This window comes from Prionailurus viverrinus, chromosome C1 (assembly GCF_022837055.1).
Source record: "Prionailurus viverrinus isolate Anna chromosome C1, UM_Priviv_1.0, whole genome shotgun sequence".
Classification (NCBI taxonomy): domain Eukaryota; kingdom Metazoa; phylum Chordata; class Mammalia; order Carnivora; family Felidae; genus Prionailurus; species Prionailurus viverrinus.
In genome coordinates, this window is record NC_062568.1 from 209,166,344 (window position 1) to 209,193,618 (window position 27,275).

At 46.2% G+C, this 27,275-nt stretch overlaps 1 protein-coding gene across 1 annotated transcript in view; it reads right to left on the bottom strand.

Annotated features, from left to right (window-relative positions):
- PER3 (period circadian regulator 3) overlaps nt 1-26,938 on the bottom strand; it is a 57,680-nt gene extending 30,742 nt beyond the window's left edge. Inside the window, 14 exon segments of the mRNA XM_047868907.1 lie at nt 2,348-2,350; nt 3,365-3,517; nt 3,957-4,059; nt 5,022-5,127; nt 9,610-9,766; nt 10,020-10,126; nt 11,685-11,763; nt 13,798-13,940; nt 17,455-17,503; nt 22,520-22,721; nt 24,194-24,309; nt 25,650-25,795; nt 26,219-26,604; nt 26,836-26,938. Coding sequence (XP_047724863.1) covers nt 2,348-2,350; nt 3,365-3,517; nt 3,957-4,059; nt 5,022-5,127; nt 9,610-9,766; nt 10,020-10,126; nt 11,685-11,763; nt 13,798-13,940; nt 17,455-17,503; nt 22,520-22,721; nt 24,194-24,309; nt 25,650-25,795; nt 26,219-26,397 — 1,543 coding nt within the window. The 5' untranslated portion in view covers nt 26,398-26,604; nt 26,836-26,938.
- Between the last annotated feature and the right edge of the window lie 337 nt (nt 26,939-27,275).

The following is a 27,275-nucleotide window of genomic DNA, read 5'->3' on the forward strand; positions in this document are numbered from 1 at the left end:
TTCCGATTCTGTGTCTCCCTCTCTCTCTGCCCCTCCCCCGTTCATGCTCTGTCTCTCTCTGTCCCAAAAATAAATAAACGTTGAAAAAAAAGTTTAAAAAAAAAAAAATGCCTATTGTAATTCTTATCCTTGTTTTTCTGTATGTAGTCTATGTTCCTCTGGCTACCTTCAAGATATCCTCTTTGCTTTTGTTTCTGGCAATTGGAATATGATATTTCCAAGTACGTGGTGTATTTTTTTCCCAAGTATGTGGTGTTTTTATCTTGTGATTGGTTTTTATTTGGTTATTTTTTGTATCTATGCTACTTGGTGTTCTTCTTATCTATGGAAAATTCTTGGTCGTTATTTCCAGTATTTCTTCTGGGATTCCATTACTCTTATGTTAGATCATTTGATAGTGCCTTAAGGTTCTTAGAGGCTCTATTCTACATGTTTCTTTCTCTTTGTGTTTCAGTTGACATAACCTGTATGTATCGATCTTCAAGTTTATGGATTCTTTTTTTGGGTGTGTTGAGTGCCCATCCAAGACATATTTACAACTCTAGTATTTCTTTTTGATCCTTTATTTTATGTCCCATCTCTATGCTATGATACCCATGTGGTTTTGCATGCTGCTCACTGTCCCATAGGTTTTAATGTATTAAATTCCCTGTCGGGTAGTTCCAACATCTGTGTCATATCTGTCTCTTGTTCAGATGGCTGCTTTATCTCTTGGGAGTTTTTTTCCTTGCCTTTTCATATGTTGAAAACTGAGTATCTTGTGTAGGACAGTGGAGACTAGCATGCCTTTCCTTCTGCTGGGTCTGTGTTCGAGTTAACCTAATTTGTTGGCCAGGCCTAAGGTCTGCCGTTGCTATGGGTCCATTCAACGTCGTTATAGCTTTCCAATTCCTCTAGTGACATTTTGTACTTACGTGGTGGCTGGTGCGCAACAGAGCTTTGGGTTTTTTCCTATATCTGCTCCACTTGCAGCCTGTGGTCTTCCCCTGGTACTATGCCTTGGAGGCCTGTCTCTTGCGAGTTACCAGTTCCGTCAGTTAGTGCATCAGTATCCAGGGCTTGATCTCACTTCTCCCTGCAAGCACGTTTCTCCCTTAGATTTTAGGCCTGTTGGTTGCCACGTAGCCTCAGTACTCTGACATGTTCAAGAAAGCTCATGAATTTGCTGCCATATGGCTTTTTTCCTTCTCAGTTTGGAATGATGCTCTTTCCATCTCTCCCTGAGCAGAAACCAAAGCACGCTCACTCTGAATGAGTTCAGTTCATCGATCAGTATCTCTCCCTCAAGCACTACCACCCCAGAACCGGAACATTTTCCCCAATTTCTCTAGCTGCTTCTAGCAACTGGCATCAGTATATAAAGCTGATGAAAGGGCTTTATATCTTTGCTAGTCCTTGGCTTTCCATATTAACTTTTGAAAATTTCCCATCTTCCTCTATTTCAAAGCCTAATCTGCCCTCATAAGAAAAGCAAAAATATAAACTTAAAACCTTATCTTCTTGTTGGCTCTGGCACCCTGTACATAAGCTATGTACACAATGACTACTTACTATTTTCCTTTTGATTGGACTTATTTCTACTCAATTTCTAATATGTAAATTATAAGATTATCTTGAAGCTGCATACTTGTTTCTTTTGAGTAAGTTGTAATAAAGATTTTTTACTAGCTCTTTAAACTTGTAGGTCTTGAGATGTTAATAAAATCAAGATGCCCAAGTAACATTAGTTCTCCGAAGCTCTATCAAATGGCAGATCTCCCCTCTCACCCAAAAGACACGTCCTATGTGTGTTAGAGTCAAATACAGCATATAGCTAAGTAGTAGGATAATGTCAGTTTCTAGAATAGCATCATAAATGCACAGAATTAGCTACAACTTGAATACAGCCTTTAAACCATGATAGTGATGGCACTTCCAGGCCAATGGTGGGTGATACAAAACTGAACAAAGCAGAAGGTAAGAAAGGATTTCCACTCTGACAAGAAATATAGAGGTCAGGACAAAAAACTGTGGCCCTAACATGAGGTCCTAGGCCTAAGCAGCAGTAAGCAGCACAAAGTGGACCACTTTCTTTAAATAAAGAAAAAATGTACAAATTTTAGCCGTCAAATCTCCCTAAAGAAGTCCCAATGCTAGGACATGGGATAATAACATACAGCAAGTCAGATACTTAAGGTAGGAAATCTGATGGTTTCAAGGGACAAAAAAAAGTTGTTTCTGTCTCGTGCCCTTACAGCTACAGCAAAAGAAACAAGCAGAGTGCTAAACCTCCTACCAAGGCAACAAGAAAAACCCACGGACTGGGCATGCTGTATCAGGAGGGCAGCCTCAGGGCTCCCTGTGATACCACCTGAAAGAGCAGTGGTTGGATGTTTTTGTTGTGTAAATCATGGCAAGTACTGAAGGATATAGCTATGATTATTTTTTATTCTTATTGACTTTAGAGAAGAAATTTCACCCCTACTGTGTAAATACCCACATCTGACAAGGATAGAGACCATTAATAATATTCTGGTGACCAAACCTATGACGACTTCCAAAGTTATATTAACATTCAGGAAGACAAGTGAAGGGAAAGCTAACTAAACTAAAAAAGTTAATAAAACTTGGTCTCTACGTTATATGACAGATCCTTCCTCTGCTATGTAATGCCAGTAGGTTAACTTTTCTAAACAATGTCAATCATCATGATTGATCCAATTCCTTAGGAACATTCCTTACTTCATAAACATGTATTTAAAAAAAAATCCCCAATTTTACATTCAGTTGAGGTCATAAATATTCTTCATTTGTTCTAAAGGACAGAATTATTATGTTAATGTACTTTCTAAAATCTGAAACATACTCTAAAATTAACTCTTTTGGGGCATCAGGGTGGCTCAGTCTGTTAAGGTGGGACTTGGGCTCAGGTCATGATCTCACAGTTCGTGAGTTGGAGCCCTGCTTCCGGCTCTGTGCTGACAGCTCAGATCCCAAAGCTTGCTTCCCAGATTCTTGGTCTCCCTTTCTCTGCCCCTCCCCCACTTGCGCGGTTTCTCTTCCCCCCCCCCAAAAAAAAAAAAATTAAAAAAATTTTAATTAACTTTTTTGATTTATAGATACCTTATTCGGAAGAATCTATGAATCTGCTGGTGTTACCAAAAACATTAATTCTTTAGTGGAAATACACGGAAATACACTCTAATACCATTTAGCTTCCTGAGCAGTATCTGCTGCTGCCATTATCATTATTGCTCTCGTCACCCGGGCAAGGAAAGGTGAAAGGTGACAGCACCGGCCTGTGGCTTTCTGCTCACACGCCCACGTCACCCCAGGAGAGGGCAGAGCCGTGGGAGGAGGTCTGGGCGCTGCCCCCCTGACTCACCGCCAAGCCGTCCTGTGCGCATCGCCGTCACTTGCTTATCTGGTGACTTGGCCATTGACTGAATGTAGAGCTGCTGACCGAGATTCTTAATTTTGTTTAGACTGGCGGAGACCTGCTGCAAAGTCAGCTGGGGGAAAAGAATGAGAGAAGGTGCTTCAGAAATTATAAACATGTACATTAAAAGATACACGCACAAAACACACGTAACTTCCGGTTCTCTGAGGACAGGGCGGCTGAGAACAACACAGTGACCACGTTAACTCACTTTCCTCCCCGAGCCTCGGCACGGCCAGTACAAATGAGACTTCACACACGTCTATTCGCAATACGGTAATCTTTAGAAATCGTACAATAAACCCAAATATCACCTTCCAAAGCTGGTATTTTCTTTTAACAGCCATTGTTTCAAACCAAAATGGGGTAAGCAGGGCGTCTGCGATCGAGTAAGGTCCAGAATCTCTAACAGGAAGTCACAGGCGCTAAGGAGCAGGAGCGGCGCGCACGCGGCTCCGAGGACGCAGAGGGTGGAGGGCGCGCCTGCGCAGACGCGACGTGGCGCACATACCGGCTTCCAGGTGCGCGTGCGCAGCGCGGGGCCCGCCGGCCTCACCAGACGACGCGCCTCCGACGCGCTGCTCCTGCGAGGTGCTGCCGCCCGGGCTCCCATAGCTGTCGGAGGCGCTCTTGTGAACCGGCTGAAGGGAAAAGGGGGCCGGGTGTCAGCGTTACGGGGTGCGGGGCCGCCAGGGGACAGGCACAGCGGCTGGCACCCGAGAGTGTGTCTGAGATCACCGAACGCGAAGCTGAACGCTTCCGAAATCCTACGTGCGGTGTGTGAAGCTCCATGCTTCCGGCCCGAGGCTGACAAAAAAGACATTCCTCTCTCGTTCGGTAACTCTCAAGGGCAAAGTCTAGTTCTCTAGCCCGGTGGACATTTCTAGAACAACAAGTCTTTACAAAGCCACACATGGTTATAAGAGAGGTCACAAAATAGGACAGTGAACTCTAGTAGTTCTTTATGCTGAGTTTGGAACAGACGGAACAAATTAAATACCATACTTTTTTCCACGAACTTCCTTCACGAACCCTGGAGACTTTACAAAAGACGGTTTGGAAGCTACGGGGCGCACGGTTTTCTGTGTGACACCATCAGTCAACGCTTCACAAGCTTATTATTAGTTGGGTCTCCAGTAGAAATCATTTTTGGCATCTGCTTTCAAGAAGTAGTTTTTGCCACGTTTGTTTTGGAGTAACCAGAGATGCTGAGACCTGCCATCCCTCTGCCCCCATCCTTTACAATTAGAATTATTGTTTAAAAAAATACGGCAGATCCCAGAAGTTGAGCACATGGCTAGTGTTGGAAATACAAGAAAGATGTTCTCATTTAGAAATAGCTTCCTTGTCTTACCTGCCTATTATGACTCGATTTGCTCAGAATGGGATCTTAAAAGAATGTTCTGTGCGTTTCAGTCAGTAACAAGATTAATAAAAGTGAATTTAAAAAACAACCAGGAAAACAAAAACTCCTGGAACGCAGACGGTAAAGATTTTTCTCTCCTTGCGGTGTACCTTTGTGAAGTGACTTCACTATGAGCAAATGTTAAAATAAAACACGACTATGGAAATTTTGTGTTTGCTTTTTAAAATCTCACTTTACCTGTAAGAGAAGTTTGTGAATTTGTTCTTGCAATTCTGTTACATCTTTGTCATTATGGTTCGTCTTTTTTATTTGGGTCACGAAAACATCCTCATTCAGCGGACTCCTACAAGGTGCCAAGTGAAAGATGGAGTCAAGCAATTCAAAATGAATTTACAATAAAGTCTAAGGTGATTTTTTTTTTAATTTTTAAAATTAAGAAAAAATTTTTAACGTTTTCAGGGGCAGAGAGAGAGGGAGACAGAATGGAAGCAGGCTCCAGGCTCCGAGCTGTCAGCACAGAGCCCGATGTGGGGCTCGAACCCACGAACCGTGAGATCATGACCTGAGCAGAAGCTGGATACTCAACCAACTAAGCTACCCAGGCACCCCATGTCTAAGGTGACCTTTAAACAGAATGTTCAAATAATAAATCTATACTTACACAAAGCAACTTTCTAACTTCAAACAGAAAATATAAAGCTAAAATTCCATTTATGGAGGCAGAGAAAATACTAAGAAACAAATGAGACATTAAGAGGCTTCTCTGGCTTGTCTAGAGCTCTAATCTTTCTTTCCACAATTGTGTCCGCACTGAATTTGTAGAAACCTAAAATCAGTGACGAGTAACCTCTCTACCTACCAAAGTATCTTCACCAGCTACTGGTTTCAAAATTCAACATTAACTGAATAACCTATGCTAGGAATTTTAAGACCCTAGGTCTGCCAAACAACATTTAATGTTTAACGTACCCAAGCACTTCAGTTATGTTATAAAGGTGGTTCTGCCACCCACCTATTGGTGAAAACGTGGCTGTCATGGTACCCTTAGTCTTGTTTATACGAGAGCCTTTTTTTAAAAAAAATTTTTTTTTCAACGTTTATTTATTTTTGGGACAGAGAGAGACAGAGCATGAACGGGGGAGGGGCAGAGAGAGAGGGAGACACAGAACCGGAAACAGGCTCCAGGCTCTGAGCCATCAGCCCAGAGCCTGACGCGGGGCTCGAACTCCCGGACCACGAGATCGTGACCTGGCTGAAGTCGGACGCCTAACCGACTGCGCCACCCAGGCACCCCTATACGAGAGCCTTTTAAAACTACTACCTGAACACAGCCAGGGGCAGAAATGCCAGCAGAAATCATCGCGAAGAAGGGAAGGAACTGACTTCTATGCAGGAACTGACTTCTATGTATCTTTTATAACACACAGCAAGAATAACATTTTCTAAGCCCTTCCGACGCGCCAGGCACCATTCCAGATGCTCTAGCAAGTATTACGTCCTTCACCAGAGTTGAAAACTTGCCCGAGGTCACCTAGCTGGTGAAGTCTAAGCAGGTATTAACAAAGGGACCAGAGCCTGGGCTCCAGAGTGCACGTTTGCTACGGTGGCGTACTGCCTCTTGGTACCTGAGTAACTAAGGTACCACTGATATGATCTACTGAGTCAGGCATGTATCTCCTGAGTCCTCCAAACCCTACAAAGCAGGAATCATCATGACGCCAGAGAGATCTGGACCCTTGCCGAGTCACCTGACGCAGAAGCAGTAGTCAGGGTTCCAGTCGGCATGCCTGACTCCAAAGTCAACGCATTCCTTTTTCCATTCTGCCATAGCCACTGTTTCTCGCAACTTAAACACACAGCCCAATTCCCTAAAAACTGAGACGCTGTCCCAAAGACAGAAGTAATTATCCACAAACCACAGGATGTCGGCAGCGTCAGTCAGGAAGAGCTCTGCCTCCGGAGACCACCTCCCTCTTTGTCCAGACCCCCCCCCCCCACCCCCCGGCAACGTCGACTCCCTCGGTGCACACACCGTGGATGGTGCCAACCAATGCCTATCAGCACAGCATCACGCATGTGGTACAGTAAATGGCAAACCGTACTGGAACGCACAGCCTGGCGCACTGTATGCGACACTCCATTGGTCTGTTGCCTGTGCCTCCCGCTGCCACACGAGCACTGTGGGGTGAGGCTCTCTGGTCGATTTTGTTCACCTCTCCAGTGCCTCCAACAGTGCCTGGCACGTACAAGCAGGAATACGTCAGTGAAGGGGCAGGCTGGTTGAATAAAGTACATCTGATTTGTGATCAACGCATCCGTCCACTACGAGCTTGAATACCTTCCAAAAATGTTTGGGTTTTATTTTTCAAGTGAAATTCCAAAATGGAAATAGGGCAGACTGCTTTGTATTATGAGATTTACGTATTCCTGTTGGTGAAACTTTCTACAAAGGGAAGTTGTATGTTCAATCACTAATCGTATAACTCAAGACGATTAATGTGGAGGCTGCAGAGACAGGGCCTTTGTGGGCAGCGGCAAATGCCGGGCAGCACCAGGGATGGAAGGAAGGCGCACGAGGAGTCAGGGAGAAAACCTGGTTCTCGTCTGTACTTTGCAACTTCCTCCCCTCAGTGACCTCTGCCAGGGTTACTCTTTCGCCGAACACGGATTTTAAGTGTAGAATGAGAGGAAACAGCACATAACCTGCCTGCCCACAGACAGTTAGGGTCCCTGCTAACTATCTACTTCCTGCTTCAACTGCCACACTCTCCAAAGCTCTGCTCACAGGTGACCGTGCCACCTCCGTATCCTGGCTCTCCTGCTACGCTAGGGGCCCTGTGATGGTAGAGGGGACGTCTGTCTGGTTTACCATCTCGTTCTCAGGGTCTAGCATGATGCCTGACACAGCCAGGGATCTCTAAGCACTCGTTAAAATCATTTTATAAACACTATGGACAATTACCTTACAATTACATTACAAGATTGATACTTACTAGACTCTGACTACTTCCCTTACATAATTCTGAAAACTGAGATGCAGACACAGGTACAATTTCTTTTTTAATCTGCAGACGTGGGGAGCACTTGGGTATCAGTTAATAATAAAAAAACTGAAAGGACACTTGGGGCATCTGGGACGTGGCTCTGGCACTGACAGGGAGGGTACGCAGACCAGTAGACAGACAGATGTCTCACGAAAGCAATCATACCTGCCCTGGGGTTTCTCACAGTCATACCAAGCAACCACCTGCTTATTTTCATTTCCCCACAGGTTTTCCTACCGGAAAAAAAATGTCCTTTCTGACCAACGTGAATAACACTTACTGGGCAGTCATATTTCTTATCCTAATTATTACACTAGCTCCCTAGCACAAATTTGGTCTCATGAGTGAGGGCGGCATGGAGCCCACTTCTCTGCTTAGGGTTCCAGATCTGCTCCGCCGAGGGCCGAACCCAGACATACACCGACGCAGGAGGGCCTTGGGACCTCTTCCTGCCACGGCTAGGTGCCCTCTATTACAGTATGAAGACACGCCAAAGTAAGTCTTACCGGCAGACCTACTGCTCCCAGTTTTGCGCTCATGTGCACAAAGCTGTACAACAAAACACAGAAGACAGAATTAATTTCTCAATCTCAGCAGGATCCTGAAGAGTTAAGTATAATTTCCGTGCTTCAAAAACAAAGACTTCACAGTCTTTGTGAAGAGCCTACGGCCCAGCTGAGAAACTTGCAGGTCAGTTTTAAATTTTAAACCAAAAAGTCAAGAGGCTCGGAGTATTTTAGGGGACAGGAATGGCGGGCCAAGTTGTTTCAGGTCCATTTCACAAGGTCCTGTCACACGGACGAGCGGCAGCCATCAAAGAGGCTTGAGTCAGCCGTGCTGGGCAGGAAAATAAAAACTAAAAAGCATGGAATTTTTAAAAAAAATAAAGATTTGAGGGGCGCCAGGGTGGCTCAGTGGGTTAAGCGTCTGACTCTTGATTTAGGCTCAAGTCACGATCTCGCGGTTCGTGAGTTCAAGCCCCACATCAGGCTCTGTGCTGACAGTGCAGAGCCTGCTTGGGATCCTCTGTCTCCCCCTCTCTCTCTGCCCCTCCCACACACACACTCTCTCTCTTAAAATAAATAAACTTAAAAAAAAAAGATTTGATAAAATGGACACAAATAAGTGGAATTTGACAGCAGAAGCTGATACAAAAAGTTTTACACACTCAGTAAAGAGAACTTTAAAATTCAGAAGAGAAAAAAAAAAAAACAACCCTTATCTCCCCATTACCTGACACATAGCCAAAATCTGTATTTTAATGTATTACCTTTCTTCTTCTTTTTCCTGTTTTACAATGTTTGTGTGTCTTTTGAACATGTTATGACCATATGGCATCAGCAATTTTGTATGCTGCTTTTTAAGTCTAATCTATTATCAATTTCTCATGTTATATAATCTTTGCAAAAATTTGTACTGACCAATAATACAGCATGTCAAATATTCCAGAACTTCCTTAATGATGGGCATATAAGCTGCTCTAAGTCTGTCATTATGATTGAACAATGGTGCAAAAGATGTCTTTTCTTTGTAAAGCTTTTCTGTATTTAGGCATGTTCCCTTAGACTGTTTCCATAAGGGAATCATGAGGTCAAAGTGGTAGAAATCTTTTAAGGCTCTTGATGCGTACTGCCACACTGTATTCCAAAAGCACTTTAAAAACATTCTGTGCTTTATTCGGTTTATGTGTCAATTGATTCAAAGGGTGTCAGTGGGTGGAAGAATATTATTTGGTAAAAAAAAAAAGTCCTTCTATAAAACACCAACACTGATGGACTTACGTTCAAACTTTATGCCGACCGATGATGAAAGAAACCTTCTGGCTCCACGGGTTCACGAAGCTGGACCAGCTGGAGTCCAATATGACGTAATCTCCATTTTGGGTACGGAATCGAATGGGTGAGTGTTCAAAGGGAGGGTGGCCTGCATACTTCAAGACTAAATAAGAGAATACGACGAGATTAGAATTTATTTAACGCAGGTATTTATTGCAAATGGCTGTTCCCAGGCATTTAGTAAGGTTTTCAGAAATGTCCAAATAGAGAAGAAACTGTTTTGGCAGCTTCAACACACTGCTTACCTGTTGAAGGGTGAGCTGTAGTGATTAGACCTTAAGAGGAGCTCTAACATGAAATGAAATGGAGAGTCGGAGCAGATGAGCGGTTGCTCCTGTAAAGAAGCAGGCCCTCACCTTTTTGGTGTATGGCAACCATGAGAGAATGGTCTTCGGGGTGCACGTACGCTAAGATGGATGTCCCCAGCAGATCCTGAGGTAGGTAACCCAGCAGAGACACCGCTCTGGGGACACACACAGCACGGGCAGCATGTTACACGCAGCAAGCAATTTTCATACTTTATACACTTTTAAAAATACTTTTTTACTTAATTCTAAATATGAAAGAAAAAACAGGTACGCAGAAGATGTCATTACTGCATTTATAAGAGCAAACCACCCGAGTGCCCACACTGGGGAAATGGTTACACAATCTAAGAAATGCTGGTCATTGGACAGAGTGCATCAAAATCACCCACGGAACTTGCTACAAGACGATTCACAGGCTCACCACAGGCTAAGTCAGGGATGCTGGGGTAAGACCAGGAATCTGCATTTTTAGCAAGTTCCTCAGGAGTCTCTGATGCCCCCCTACTTAAAAAAAGTTTACAAATATCACACCATAATGCAGAAAAATGTTTATGATGTCAAATGAATGGGGGGGCTACAAATTTACACAGCATGGTTAAGACTGTACATAAGCAATGTCGCCTAGAAGGTGATGACAGACAGACAACCGGCACGCAGAAACGTGGGCGGGATGCAGGTTCATGGGAAAGCTGTGAATTCAAAGTCTTCAGGATGACTTAGGAAGACCCGACCCCATAAATGTTTTCTGTGTGTACAAATGCACAAATACTTTCTCATGCAATAAATGTAAACCATTAAATATCTCCAGCTAAATGTTCTTACTTTCTACAGATGACATTATACAGAGTATTTCACTGTTATTGTTTAGTTTCAGGCTGTCTACTATTAAATAAGCCTATTTTCAGATGTTAAGATTTTTTAAAAATCAAAACGAGTAACTATCATAACCGTGCCAGCTTTTCTGACTCTTTTGCTCTACGCTTACGTGTGCCGTGGTGCACCGATCCCCAGATTTTCACATTTCATGAATAAGTAAAATTTAAAAATAAATGTGGGGGAAAACAGAGGATACTCATCAGGGGATAACAATGTTTCTTTTTCCAAATCAATTTATTTAAAAACCAATAATAAGGAACAACTACTATCTACTATCACTTTTCTTTAAGACTCTTTTAATACCAAAAAAGTAGAAAGGACGTAAGTTCAAAATAAGTAATAATGTTTTAAATTAAATAAACTTACCTTTACCAAAAAAAAAAAAAAAAACCTGTTCTTATTTTTCCTTTGTTTCCCCCCTCACTTCAGACTAATAAACATTTCATCAAAGCCTGGTTGGGGAAGCCCTCGTCTGGTGGAAATCACTCTGGCACAGGAAGTAGGAGGCCAGAGTTTTGGTCCCATTTCAAACACATCACATACTATGTGGCCAGGTTCATTGTCCTCTTGTGTGAAATAGAACAATAATTAAGTCCTGACTTACCTAAAGCAGACTATTGTGAAATCAAACATAACTCTGAAATCAAATTTAAATCTGAGAAGTAGAATATGCAAACTACTTATATTAAAAATAAACTGCAAACTAACAGAAATCAAATGGGCAAATGGATAGATGTCTGTTACATAATGTAGAAGTATGTAAACATAATGTAAACGTTCTCACATTTTTCTCTATTTTCAGAAACAGATGTCTTTCAGGCTTAAAGAGGTACTTACCTTTCGTCTATTTCAAGAAAAACACACCCTGGGGTGTGTGTTGTGGTAAAAATTCTTTTATCCATCGGGATTCGAGGAGCTATGAAAAACAGAAAGACTCACCTAAAGGCAAATATCTAATTAGTCATTTACTTAACTAACCACTTACATTAAAAAGGAAACAATAGCTCTATATGAAATGATAGAAATGTCACTTAGGGCACCTGTCTTTCAAGTAGCCAAAGCTATGGTTAAATTATAATTTTCATTAACTCCATTTTAATTAAGTCAAAATTCAATGCCTAATAAAGTTAATTTAATTTTCTTTCTTTCTTTTTTTAAGGCTTCCCACCCAGTGCAGAGCCCAATGCAGGGCTCAAACTCACGACCCTGAGATCAAAACCTGAGCTGAGATCAAGAATCAGAAGCTTAACTGACTGAGCCACTCAGGTGCCCCTAAAGTTAATTTAATTTTTTATTTTTTTTTAATGTTTATTCATTTTTGAGAGACAGAGCACGAGTAGGGGAGGGGCAGAGAGCGAGGGAGACACAGAATCCGAAGCAGGCTCCAGGCTCTGAGCTGTCAGCACAGAGCCCGACGCGGGGCTTAAACGCACAAACCGTGAGATCAGGATCTGAGCCCAAGTTGAATGCTCAACTGACTGAGCCACCCAGGCGCCCTCCTAAAGTTAATTTTAAGTAATTTATGTACACGAAAAGCTTACTCACCACAAAGAATCCAACAGTCAAAGCAAGGGGAAATTAAAGGTCAGGACTAGAAAGCATGGCTGTATTTGGTGGTTGTGTGTAACTGAGCACCCTGGATTTGGTGTCGGCGTGATTCGGAGATTTCAAATCTATGTAATATAATTGGTGTGGCCAATTCTGCTGTAATTCATTTTGCAAGTGGAGTGATTTGAAATCACGCACAGTTTCATTTGCAAGACACGAGAGGTGAACGGAGTCACCCACGAATACACAAACACACGCACACCCCTCAAACACCTATGGCTACCTCTGTGCGCTGCGTGTTACGAGCCATGCCCGTCCACGTCTGACTTCAGACAACCTTCCTTCCACCCCCCTCCTTCCACAGTAACTCAGGAGCCACGGCAGGTGCCAACACCCACAGCCACAAGCCACCGCGGGGCTTTTTCAAGGTGAGGTGCCGTATTTACTGCAGCGACTGTGTATTTCTTAACCATTTAATGTGTAAAACCGTTACTGTTTTTATTAGATTCGTGTCTTATTTTTAATGTGCAGTTAAGTGTTTTGAGTGTTGTGCCCCTAAAACCCATTTTTCCCATAAGCCCTGTGGTTTTGTGCATGTGTGTTTGGGGTTTATTTTGCACAGGACAGTAATTTTTTTTTTTAAATTTTTTTTTCAACGTTTATTTATTTTTGGGACAGAGAGAGACAGAGCATGAACGGGGGAGGGGCAGAGAGAGAGGGAGACACAGAATCGGAAACAGGCTCCAGGCTCTGAGCCATCAGCCCAGAGCCCGACGCGAGGCTCGAACTCCCGGACCGCGAGATCGTGACCTGGCCGAAGTCGGACGCTTAACCGACTGCGCCACCCAGGCGCCCCCACAGGACAGTAATTTTTAAGGAAGCAGATGTCAGGTTACAGCAGAGCAGACTGTAATTGCAAATAATAAATGTAAGCTACTTCCGTACTAATGCATGAATTTAGAAATGTAGTTCTGCCATCAGAAGATATAAACTATAGTTTTTACTCAAGGGATTTCAAAATACTTAAAAAACACAAACTCGTTTTTGTGATGTTTCTGTGCCACACTTTCTATGCTATTTCACACAGGGCAGAAGCAAAGGCCGTAGGACAGTCCCCAGTACAGAAAGGGTCAGAGGATCACATATCTGTGGCCAAGTCTGTGCTTAGACCCATGGGCCGTGCTGCTGCCTTGAAGGAGACAAGCACGCAAGAAGTCAAGGGTAGTAAATACACATCAGGGAAGATCTGCTATATGCTACAGATGCCCACAGAGTTCGGGGCCAAGCTGAAGCCTTGAGAGCTCTTTTCTGGTTCCACGGCTCAGTAAACAGGCTTTCACGTGTTCCCACCTGATGTGCTGACAGGTTACGTCTGATCTAAAAGCAGACACTCCGGACTCACCTTCATAACCAGAGCGAACTTTCTCCACCAGGGTGAGACAGCACGACTCAGGTTCCTGCTGGGTAGAGACACGTACGTGCATCAAATTGGGAATAATCCGGAATGGGCAGTAACGCTTCTCTTGCTCTCTGACTTCGCCTCCACTGAAAAGAATAAAAATGGTGAGTGCCTGTCCTCACGCATTCAATTAGCCCAACGTGAAACCAGGCAGGAGAAATGTCTTATTGGTAATTTCTGAGACAGATCAAGTCTAAAATGTTTAAACGTGTTTATTTGAAAGAGAAGAGAAACATTAGTTTATATTTTCAATACCCAAAGGCAATTATACTTATTCATTATTCAGAGATAAAGAGGTCTTATGGAAAGCTGCCCGCCTGGGTGGCTCAGTGGGTTAAGCATCTGACTTTCGGTTTTAGCTCAGGTCATGATCTCGTGGTTTGTTGAGTTCGAGCCCCACATCAGGTTCTGCGCTGACAGTGTGGCACCTCTGTCTCTCTCTCTCTCTTCTCTCTCTGCCCCTCCCCAGCTCTCTTTCTCTCAAAATAAAATAAACTTATAAAAAAAAAAAAGAGGCTTTATGGAGAACCAGCTTAGTGAGTTAAAACTGGAACCAGCCATCCTGCGACTTTCCTTCTGACCGCCAAACCCTAACTTCCCAATGTGACTTTCCGCTTCTTCCAAGAGGGACAGGTGTAACTACCTATCTTACCTCATGCGTCTAAACCAAGTACTACATGACAGAAAACGGGGCTCCTTGTGATCGTGCCCCCAAAGCCAGTTCTTCCCCGTCCCTTCCTCTATCTCTCAGGGGACTGACTCAGTCTTACTGCTTCAGCCACACCTGATGGGCGCAGGGCCCTGTGTGCGGTTGAACACTCCTTACGTGCCTGCCTGAGCCGGAAAGCAGGGCTGCAACCTGCTGGCCAAGCCCCAACCCCCGCTGCGGGGCGCCTCCCTGGGTCGGGGCGGCTCGACTCCAAGACTGTCACCCTGTTTCACAGCTCCAGCTGCCCAGAGGACACTTCTCCTTGGATATGACGGTCCCCTTAGTGTCCATGTGCCCACAACTGAATTCATACTCCCTTGTTTCTACCAGTCACATCTCCTCTCCCACCGTCGTTTACATAGGTGTCAAACAGTCTGTAGTGGCCTAGAAGCTCCACGTCCGTCCGTGGCCACGTGCACACGCACTCCCACCCCCACCTCGCTCATTCGCCTCTCTGCAGACTCCGGCACCTCCACCAGTGCCCCCACTCTCCACCACGAACCCGCTTCCGCCACTGAGAAGGGGGTGGCCTTCCCCGGACCCTGAGCCACGAGCTGAGCCTGTGTCTCCCGCTCCCTCCGACTTCTGTGTGTGCATCTCCCAGGCCCACCCGCCATGGGGTTTGCGATGCCCTGTGTGTGCAGGCGACATGAGTCCCTGTCTCTAGCCCGGAATTCTCCCGCAACTCCAGACTCACGGACCCACGCCTGCTCAACACCACGAGTAGGTTCCCAACAGGTAAGGCGAACCTAACTTGTACTCTTGCCCTCCGCTCCAGGAAGCTGCCTTCCTAGTCTCCTTTGCCCCCGCACACGGCGACTGGAGCCAAAGACTCTTGCGCCACCTCGACTCAGCCTCTATTTCACACCCCAACCTCGTCCGTGGATAAACTCCAGTAACTCTCCCATACAAATCTATCCACGATATCCAAGACACTTCCGCATCCCCTCCCCCCGTGCACCTGCTGCCTGTCGTGCCCACGCCATCCCCAGCTGGCCACAGACGGGACAATTTGAGCACCACAGACATTAATGGGAACCTTATCTTTTAGATCCCATTCTGAGATGCCAATGGAGGAAATGATGCACGACCTGAGATTCTGCTTCAGAATCATGGGGAGGGCGGGCTGAGGAGCAGGTGGTGGCAGAGATGACAGACCACTGGCCGTGGGTTAAAGTTATCGAGGCGGAATGGTAAGTGCGTACCGGTCCACTGTCCTTTCTCCTCTACCTCCCTTTATTTTGCAAATTCCAAAACTAAAGTTTTCAAATAAATGATAGACCTGAACAAAACGTTTCCTTCAGAAGTCAAAGCTCCCTGTTTCTTCCTGTCCTTCCTGCTCACCCCCTCCTGTGCTCCAGCAGCATTAGCTTCCTTGTCACTCCGCCCACAGGCCAAGCATGCTCCGCCCCAGGGCCTTTGCACTTATCTGGAACACTCTTCTCTCAGAGAGGTGTGGCTCACTCTCTCACCTCCTTCAGACTCTGGCTCCAATCAGGCTTCTCGTTAGAGAAGATTCCTTGACCCCCCTGAGAACACTAGTAATCTCTGCACTGCCCAGAATTCCCTTACTCTCTCGCACTGTTCTACACGGAACTTACCGCCAGCTGACACACACACAGGCACCTGTTTATTATTGGTCCCCCTACACACAGAATGTAAGGTCCATGAGGGCAAGAACTTTGTACCTGTAGCCTCGCCTGGCTCAGAGAAGGCACACGGGTATGTTTACTAATAAAACAAACACAAACAGCACTTACTATGTGGTAAGCACTGTTCTAAGCTCTTCATAAGAACTCCTCTGTAAAGGACTGAATGAACCAACACAGCCCTCCCTCCTGCACACCTTCCCCGGGGTATCGCTCCCCCAAGCACCGGAATACCATTAGCTCAAGTTCCCCCAACCCCACGGAGCGGCCGACTAATCCATTACAAGGCGTGTTCTCTTTAGTTTTCCACACGTCTGGAGCATTTAGGAATTTTAGTACTAATACTGGGAATCATAACATCGTTGAAACACGTTTTCTTTTTATTGACAAAGTAACAGGAACAAATTATAGTAAAAATCACTAATGACTCCTACCAGAAATCAACTACTATTAAAATTTTGGTCTGTTTTCTTCTGGTTCACTATGTCTGGACATTTTAAATCCTTCCCTTGAACAGATTTATCTTCCTTTAAAGTTATTGAAAATTTCAAAAATTCAGGGCACTTGACTGGCTCAGTCGGTAGAGCATGTGACTCCTGATCCCAGGGTTGTGAGTTCAAGCCCCACAGGAGGCACAGAAATTTCAAAAATTAATTTTAAATATGACCAAAGGACAAAAAGCAAAAAAAAAACAAAACAAAAAAAAAAAAACAAACCCAAAACCAAAAAACAAAAGAACCTAAAACAATGGCCATTTGACAGTTAACTTACCATCCAGTGGTAGAGAGAGAGAGAGAGAGAGAGAGAGAGAGAGACAATGCCCCTCCCTGCATCACTGGCTAACAAGAATCTCTTTGCCCTTTTTCCTGATTGCATTTTTATGTAGGTAGGCATTTTGTGAATGTATGTCTCTTCCCAATCAAAATACAAACTTCTTGGGGTGCCTGGATAGCTCAGCTGGTTAAGCATCTGACTCTTGATTTTGGCTCTGGTCATGATCTCAGGGTTGTGAGATCGAGCCCCGTGTTGAGTTCTGTGCTCGGCATGGAGCCTGCTGAGTTAGGATTCTCTCTCTCCCTCTCCCCCACTTGCTCTCTCTCTCTCACACTAAAAAAATAAACAATATACAAACTTCTGATGGCAAGATCGGAGTCCTAGATGAATCCGGAAGAATCTAAAAAGTACCAAATAAAATCAGAACAGAACCCACCATTTCCGGCCCCCACAAGCCCCGAGACTTACCGGATCCTGCAGAAAAAGGATTTCACCGGAGCGAATTCGTACTGAGATGTTGCGGGAAATAAAGACAAAGTGTTACTCACCCCCTCCCAGAGCAACAGGGTAGAGCAGCCCCTCCTCGGTGAGACAAACTTGAACTATCCCCAGACAGTAAACAATTCTTTCAAAGGAGATACCCTTGGGGCTCCTGGTGGCTCAGTTGACTGAGTGTCCGACTTCGGCTGAGGTTGTGATTTCAGAGTTTGTGAGTTCGAGCCCCGCATCCGGCTCACTGCTCTCAGTGCAGAGCCTGCTTTGGATCCTCTGTCCCCCTCTCCCTCTGCCCCTCCCATGTTCACACACGCCCTTTCCCTCTCTCAAAAATAAATAAACATTATAAGAAAAAAACAAAGGAGGAGATACTCTTGAGATGTAGTCACATCCAGGATCTTCCAGGGGCTTTCCTATTCTAGCAGTGGCTCTCAGACTGAGGGCACTGGACTGAGGTCTGTCCCTTACTGCTTCCCGTGGTGAATCCTCTATCGCTGAAACTGCCCGTGCTCATCTCTCCGATATCACTGCACTAATCCGGTGACACATTTACTTTGGTGATAAAACTCTATTTCACTGTAATAGTCTGGACACACCTCACGGATTGTCGACTTTGACAACTTACGGCATTTAGGTGTATGACACATACATGTCTTTCACTTGTTTCTTGCCTGGAATAAAGTCCCCGAAGTCGGGCCCCTGGGCCAAGCGGTACGATCATCTGCGTCTCACTGTGTACTGTCCCACTGATCTACACAAGTTGGTCCAGTGTCTCTAAGGGCATTTTCTCACAATCCTCACGCCTGCCAATGATCGCACCAATTTTATTGCTCTCTGCATGAATTTTATTGGTTTGTGAAGTGGCAGTGCAGCAGCGTCTAAGTTTGCCTCGATCGAGGGGCTGAACCTTCTCCCCGGTGTTTGCTGACTATTTACGTCTCCTCTGCTTACAGCTCCTTGAATTTATCTTTTGGACATTCGCTCACTGGGGTGAAAAGTCCTTACTCATAGGAACAGAGGAAATGCTTAAAACCAAGATGTTTTAAAAAGATACACTGAAGGAGCACACACAGTGAGAGCTCTAAAGAACCAAAATACTGGGACTCCTGGGTGGTTCCGTCGGTTGAGCATTCGACTCTTGATTTCGGCTCAGGTTGTGATCCCGGGGTCGCGGGTTCGAGCCCTGTGCTGGGCTCCGTGCTGAGTGTAGAGCCTGCTTAGGATTCTCTCTCTTTCCCTCTCCCTCTTCTCCCCTTGTGCTCCTTCTCTCTTCTCTAAAAAAGAGAGAGAGAGGAAACCAAAATACTGAAAGTGGTCCAGATCTTTGCACTTCTGAGCAGAAGAATATAGGAAGAGTCAGAAAATGGGCTTTTGAATGATCAATGAAAATGTACTTGATTAAACACACACACACACACACACACACACACACACACACAAATTCCTTTTAAAAAGGCACAGATGAGGGGCGCCTGGGTGGCTCAGTCGGTTAAGCATCCGACTTCAGCTCAGGTCATGATCTTACACTCCGTGAGTTCAAGTCCCGTGTCGGGCTCTGTGCTGACAGCTCGGAGCCTGGAGCCTGCTTCGGATTCTGTGACTCCTCTCTCTGCCCCTCTGCCTCTCACTCTGTCTCTCTTTCAAAAATAAATAAACATTAAAAAAAATAAAAAATAAAATAAAAAGGCACAGATGATCAAAGTATTAGAATTCAGAAAACTATGAAAGTTCCAGTCCCGGAATTCTGAAACCAGAACACTGTTCTCACAGCACGTCTGTGAGAAAGAACGAAAGCGGGGGCTGACCGGGTAGGCTTACTGAATTAATTCCTCTGAGACATGTTAACTGTCCTACCACAGAAACTACCTCAGCAAAGGCTCGGGTGAACTTACGGAGAAATTACAGCAAGATAACATGTTTCAAAAGTATCCTCAATTTTTTTGAGATGATTTCTATGAACAGGACTCATTCCTTAATGCCACTTTCGAATGCCCATTTTTGTGTGATTACAGATCTCATTTTATTTTTAATGTTTTATTTATTTGACAGAGATGGAGTGCAAGCGGGTGGGGGGCAGAGAGAGGGAGAGTGGTGGGGGGGGGGAGGGAGAGAGAGAGAGAGAGAGAGAGAGAGAGAGAATCCCAAGCAGGCTCCACACTGTCAGCCTGGAGCCTGATGTGGGGGCTCAATCTAACGACCATGACCTGGACCGAAATCAGGAGTTGGGACACTTAACTGACTGAGCCACCTAGGCACACCCCCAGATCTCCTGTTTTAAAGTTACAGCCACAGGGACTCGGCAGTCAGGAGGGGCAGTGGTTCAGAGCACGGACTCTGGATTCACACCGCCAAGGAGAAATGTGGCCCCACGCTTACTGGCAGGGTGACCTCAGGTGAGTCACTTAGCTCTGTGCCTCAATGACCGTAGTGGCCAAGAAGGGGAGCAGCTCCCGGCGTCAGGGGACAGTACTGACCACAGGCCACAGCTGCTGTCCCCAGGGCCCCGTATCCGATGTCCGCTCCCAGACAGCGCCTACACACAGAGCGAGACCGAGGCAGGACCAGTCCACGGAGACGCACGGCTCCTCCGGCGTGTGCCTGTGGCCTGGACTTGCCTTTGACTGCCTGGCCAAGCCTCCTCCTCCCCAGTCCTTGTTCCTGCTCTTTCCACATGTGTCAGATGAGCGCTGTGGGCCCTCCTCCCACGCCCTCCCCCAGCAAGTCTCTTACACAGCTGACCCCGCCCTGACGTTTGCTTTCCAGCAGACCCAAATTAACACAGTTAGCTTACCTGTCAAGCGAGGACAATGGCCGTGTCTACACCTCATAAGGTTTTTGTGGAGATTAGTTAACCCACTGAAGCATGAAGGAGAGTCCCTTTCCACAGATGGTAGCAATGAGGATGATCCCTTCATGCTGCAGAACATTCCAAATACCTGCTGCCTTCCCCACCATGGGCGAGCTCGCGTCTCCCGGCAGCCCTGTGTCAGTTAACAGGCTGCCAGGAAACTAGCATTTCACGGGGAGAAGCTAGCCGGCCTCCACAGTTCACGAAGGGACAGGACTCGATTTAAAGCTCAGACCTTCTGATTCTTTGCTTAAAATTCTTTACACACGGGAAATACTAGAACTCTACCGGAGGGCAGACTCGTTTGCACTACGTATATGGAACACCAGGCACCTGAACGTAACTGCATTCTCTAGGGGTCATGTAGGACACAGAGCCCGACTGTAGGATCTCAGGTAGTAGATGTGAGCCCGTTATCACTTCCACACCTCGGCTGTCACAGTGAATTCTTGCTTTTGGAAGCGTGCGCTGAAGGAACAGTGGTCAGAGCCTTCTGTGAGGGCCGCGCGGCAAACCAAAGTGGGTATGTGCTCAGAGGCCAGGCCAAAAGCGGACGACGGCTGAGTTGATAGCTTCCTCTGTCCCCTTAACGTTCCAGGAGATCAGAGGAGGGGACAGGAGGTGGCAACACAGGCCCAGCCCAGAAATGGCTCAAGAAGGGTTGGAATCGCTTGGGTGTGTGAGGCAAAGCACCGTGTGGCTAGTCACTGAGATGGGCACCGTCTCTCCATGGAGGAAGCCACCTTTTAGATCCAAAAGACGATTTCAGGGCGTATTTATGTTTTCACACGGAGGGGAAATATCACAGCAGCAAGTATTATGCAAAGATAACATGGTTGAAAAGAACAGAGACTGGAGAGGCCAGTTGGAGGAGCGGCATCGGGTAAGTGGGAGGACTGGCACACAGTGCCCGACACCTGCTCTGTTCACAGCTGTGTGTCAACACCCTGCATCCTCCCGGCCCACAGTGTTTGTTGAATACATGTTCACGGAGTGGGTGAATGACCACTAAAAGCAGAGAAACAAAGGTGGACAATTAAAGGTTCACGAAAGAGGAACAGAAATGAAATCCACATTTTCGAGTGACAGGAAATGAGGAAGACAGGTGTGCATCCTGAAGCTTATACAAACTGTACACAAAAGATGGGGCAAAGGTCTGTCACTGGAAAAAGGAGCCTGTAAGTGCAAGACTGTTCTCCACTAGACCACGTATGCACTAAAAAATCGGAATGGGCACAGAGTCCTAGATTTGCAAGATGAGAACGTTCTGGATGTGTGTTTCACAACCATGCCAACGTACCTAATGCTATGAAACTGCACACTTAAAAATGGTAAGATGGTAAATTTTGCTATTTTTTTTTTACCATGATAAATCAGATTTAAATTTAAAAAATGGAGAAAAAGGCTTGGAATCAAGAGGAAAAAGTTGACCTATATACCACGCTCTTTGAGATACACTAACAAAGAATATGAAATAAGTAATAACGGGTGGCTGTAAAAAGAAGTAACGACTTATTTTAAAAAGCACACAGGACTGAATGCCACAGAGGAAACTGTGAACAGGCATCCCAGGTTCAGGCAAATAAGCATTTCAGAAGGAAAACAAAGCAATGAGATTTGTGAACTTTTAGGGGGAAGCAAAACTAGAATGGGAGCCGACCGTGAGAAGTTTATCTCCAAACAAAGCAAAGAAATAATGAAGTCAATTTCAGAGAAAAAAACATTTAATTTTATTAACTTAGAGGGAACAGAGTCTTCATAACAATTAACCTGCTATTGAGTTACGCAGGCTATCACACCATGTGTATGATATATAACCTACATAGTTAATCAACTTGACTAAATGACAGCATATTGATTGGAACTTTTTGTCATGAGAAGCATTTAAAGTGCTGTTTTCATCACATTGACTTTTTATTTACTGTTTAATTTTTTTTTTAAGTTTTACTTATTTTTAGTAATCCCTATGCCTAACGTGGGCCTTGAACTCATGACCCTGAGATTAAGAGTTGTGTGCTCCTCTGATAGAGTCAGCCAGGCACTCCACATTCTGACTTTTTAAAATAAAGAGGTAAGAAAAACCATACAGTTTGCAGATTCAAAATAATGTGTCAATTTTGGTCCTATCTCTCAAAGAATGAAACTGATCTTTACGAGGCAAGATAAACATCTGAGTATCGGTCCCGTTACCTCTTTGGGTCCAGCTGTTCCAGAAGGGAAGCTGAGCGTGGACAGTGTGTGCACAGAACACCCTCACATCTTGGGGGGCGAGCAGTTCAACAAAGTGCGAGGACTCCAAGAAATCCTTCTTACAGTTCAGGATCGAAGTGGCCTGTTCAGAAACGTGCACTAACCTTCCAGACAGAAATGAAAACACTGCCACAAAGGTATCCTATAAAAAACATTGGAGATGAATGCCAACACTGAGATCCTTACAGCAATATTCCCTGAAAGCTAAACTTCTAGACTTCTAACGTGATCAAAAGCTTAAAACACGCACACATGTCCCACAATGGCCGTGTAATTCTCCAATATACAGCTTAGCCATCACCGTAGAACCTGCATTTTACCTCCTGAAGGTCTGATTTCTATGCCAAAGGATACACCAGCTCCTCCTATGTCTACTAAGCGTGCATGTGGCGCGTCTGCTTCTGACTCCTTCTCGTTTGCAAACCAGGGGGACTGTCCTCTCTTCACCAACGGAGAACTCTAGGCTTTAGGACCAGGCTCGAGATTCCCCTCCCTCGAGACACCGTCAGTAGAGAAGAATAACTTCTCTGATTTGTTCCATCAGACATCTGGAACGTTTATAACGGGCCACAGTTTGTGTCTGCAATTCTAGCACCGGCATGCCTTCCTGTCTGGCTTTATTTTGGAGATCTTAAAGGGGAAATGTTTTCTTAAACTTTTCAGTGTGTATCGCATCTCGGCCACACCCGCAGCAGTACCATAAACACCTCGGTCAGTGAAACAAAAGCTACTGTGGTTTTAGCACAGCTCATGTTCTGACAGGACAAAATCGTTACGTTACAATCGCGCTGAAGTCTAAACATGACTTGAATTAAGAAGTAATCTCTTGGGGCGCCTGGGTGGCGCAGTCGGTTAAGCGTCCGACTTCAGCCAGGTCACGATCTCGCGGTCCGGGAGTTCGAGCCCCGCATCGGGCTCTGGGTTGATGGCTCAGAGCCTGGAGCCTGTTTCCGATTCTGTGTCTCCCTCTCTCTCTGCCCCTCCCCTGTTCATGCTCTGTCTCTCTGTGTCCCAAAAATAAATAAACGTTGGAAAAAAAAAAAAAATGAAAAAAAAAAAAAAAGATTTAGATTTAAAAAAAGAAGTAATCTCCATCGCGTCAGTAAAGGATGCGGTTGAATTATTCAGTCAACATGAAGAGATACACATTCAAAACAGATACACTAAATGTCTCTTCCAAACGTTACCCAAAAAATGACAGCATCTCAACTGACCTGTTCTATAAAATCCAGCTGTTACAACTTAACGTAGTAGATATTGGAACTAAGAATGTTATAAATACAAATTAACAATTCGGGGCTTAGAATAAAATGAGGGCAACCGCTCTGCAGTTTATTTTTTTCCTCTTAATTCCAGAAAACTCAGGGAAGCTCAGGATGTTGGGGCACCTGAGAACCAAAGCACAGAGAACCACCGCTCGCGTGCTGCCTCCTGGTTTTAGGTCCACGCTCTGGCGAGGGCCGTATACTACACAACACCTCCATGGTAATCTGCCTTCTAGCCTCAAATTGTGGTTTCTGCAACTCCAAATTATTAGGTTTAAAAATCTACATCTAGATAAAGTCGTTAGGAAAAATCACCCTGGTTGATACGGCAAAACTTGGGAATCCTTACTGTGTTTTTGGAAGCGTGTTCTGAAGCAACCGTGCTCAGTTCCTCAAGACTGTATGTGGTCACATCTGCTCGAGGTGCTCCATCTGGACGGAGAATCTGGAAAAACTCAATGTTTGCTAAGAAACACAAGAAAATAAAGAGGCGGTCCAGTGACAACAGTATCTCCAGGAAGGAAGTTTCACTACCGTTCAAGTTGGCTCGTTTTTCAGGATGAGGACACCTCAGCGTGTTTTCCTCAAAACCACAGCATCATGTGCACCTAAAATACTGACAGTTGTACACACCTAAGCCTTGGAGTTTCAGGATTTTTTGATGTGCCACATTGCGAGGAGCAGGACCCACTGAAGGTACTAAAACCAAAAATTGCGAACACATACATGTGACATGTTTATGGCAGAAACATTACTTCAGTACTCAAGAACTGTGTGTCCTACACGAAGTCGCAGAGATTTATGCTAATGAAAATGTGTACTTTATGAAATCCCTGCAAACGACAAGTCAGAGATAAAAAGGAAAAGGTGTTTGTAATTGTTCATTTTTAATTTGGTAGATTCCTGATATATCGTGAAGGCACCGGAACAGTATGTGGATGACAGCGAATGGGGAATTGCGTTTTCTCAAATGTATTTTTTCCCCAATAACCTTAGAAGACAATGATTTTTTTTTTAATGTTTCACAGAAAGTAGTTTTAACTTTTATTTATTATTGAGAGACAGAGAGAGAGCATGAGCATGGGAGGGGCAGAAAGGGCGGGGAGACACAGAATCTGAAGCAGGCTCCAGAGGCTCCGAGCTATCAGCACAGACAGAGCCTGACGCGGGGCTCAAACCCACAAACTGTGAGAGCATGACCTGAGCCGAAGTCAGATGCTGGACCGACTGAGCCACCCAGGCACCCCAGAAGACAATGATTCTTTAAAAAGTGAGTCTTCAGGGGCGCCTGGGTGGCTCAGTCGGTTCAGCGTCCGACTTCGGCTCAAGTCATGGTTTCACGGTTTGAGGGTTCGAGCCCCACATCAGGCTCTGTGCTGACAGCTCGGAGCCTGGAGCTGGCTTCCGATTCTGTGTGTCTCCCTCTCTGCCCCTCCCCCGCTCATGCTCTGTCTCTCTCATTCTCTCAAAAATAAATAAACATTAAAAAACATCTTTTTTAAAGTGAGTCTTTAAAATGTGCCCAAGTGTACGCTCCTGCAGCAAATCACAAAATATGGCACGGGCACTAAACAGCAGTTCCTAAACCATTACACAAAAAAGGTTCCTTCTCTTGATGTTCCTAATTTGCACACCTACCACGCTACTAGAATCAGTGTAGACTTCCTCCTCACCCATCCAGCACCATAAAAAGCTCAAAACATTTCAGGGACTAGAACCACACTGACAACTCTTCCTGCTCGGCTGAGGTTTACGAGCAAAATGATGCACTTGCACCACTGGACTTTCCCTCCGTCTCGTTTTACCTTGCACACCGTGCACACGACGAAGGGCATAGTTGAGGGCGTCTAGAGTGCTCGGCTTATTGGGTCTCTCTGATGGGAAATATTTTTTCATTTCTTGGACAACCATCATAAGCTCTTCGGAAACTCTGTTTCCATCTTGCCGTTCACTGGAAGATTAAAAAACGAAACTCAACGCAGCTTTGGATGACGAGAACAGCCAAAGTTAGTCCACTGCACGGCAGGCGAGGTGCCCAGCAACTTTCTAAGTGCTCACCACGGATCAACTCATTTAGTTCATGGGTCTGTTTCTGGTTTGACGGGTGTGGGATCCCAGCCCAAGAAATAAGGGGTGATCATCAAACATTCTCTGTTCCTTCTCATTCCCACTTGAGCCCCCACTCCAGCTAAATCCTTAACCACTCCTTCCGTACGTGTGGTTCTCTTCGGGAATTCTTCAGTTTCCCAACGTGTTTCACCCGGAGTCGTCCAGTATCTCCCTAAACCTTCTCCTAGGCTCACAAACAAAGGAATACAAGGGTTTCAGCCCTCCTTCCCCGAGGAACAACGACGCAAGAATCACGGTGTGTCACCTGTTGCTGCTCTCCGCGCGTGGGCTCTGCAGGTGGTACTTCTGGCTCCACATCTCCTCGTGTCCTTTCCCCAGGGCCTCAGGGTCGCAGGCCCGTGGTCCTTCCAGTTCCGGAGGCCCGGTCTCCCTGGAGTCCAGAGACTTATGGCTGGACTTTTCTAGATCTTCACAGGGGTCCATCTTTTGCGGGGCAGCCCTCAGTCCGTTGCCTGCCGCTCACTCTGCGGGCAGCGGCAGACCTGGATTCCTCATCTCGGCGCGTGCGGTCGCCGCAGGGAAAGCTCCAAGTCACCGGGAGCCGGCGGCCACCGACCCCCGCTCACCTGGAGGAAGTCTTCTCTGCGGGGTCTCCATGCAGTCTCCGACGGCCCCGCTCCAGGAGGCAGCCTGGGGGCGACACAGGGCACGAGTGTCCAGGGAAACGGGCGGCCTGCTGCGGGAGCCGGACTGCAGGAGGCCCCTCGGCGCCGACGGCTCCGCAGAAACCGGACCCGGGCAGGGAAACTTCCCGCGCAAAGTTGCGGACCCCCAGGTTCCCGGCCCGGCACCGCCCGGCCGCCGGCCCAACGGCACAGGGCGGCCTCGGGGGAGACTTCCCTGCCCCGGCAGAGCACTCACCTGCTGCCGCAGCCACTGCCGCCACCGCTCCCCGGCGCGGGGCCGGGCCGCGAACCGTCCCGAGGCCCGCCGCGTGCCGGGTGGCCGCGGGCGCCGCGCCCCCTGCGCGCCACGTGAGGCGGCCCCGCCCCCCAGCCGCGCGATTGGCCGCCGCGGCCAGCTGTGCGGGCCTCCATTGGCCCGGGGGCGGGGCCTCGGCCGGGGCGCCCCGGTTACTTAACCCGAAGCGAGTGGGCGGGGAAAAGGCGCCGACGCCCTTTACGTAACGCCGGTGTTCGGGTAGTGGGTGGTGCGCGGCCAATCCGGAAGGCGGGCGCGTAGGCAGCGGGGGAGGGGCCCTCAGAGGGTGGAGCCCGGGCCGGGAGAGTCGAGCGCTCCGCCCCTTTCACGGCACCGGGGCGGGGAGGTGGGGTGGGAGGGAAAGAACAGCGGGGCGGCTG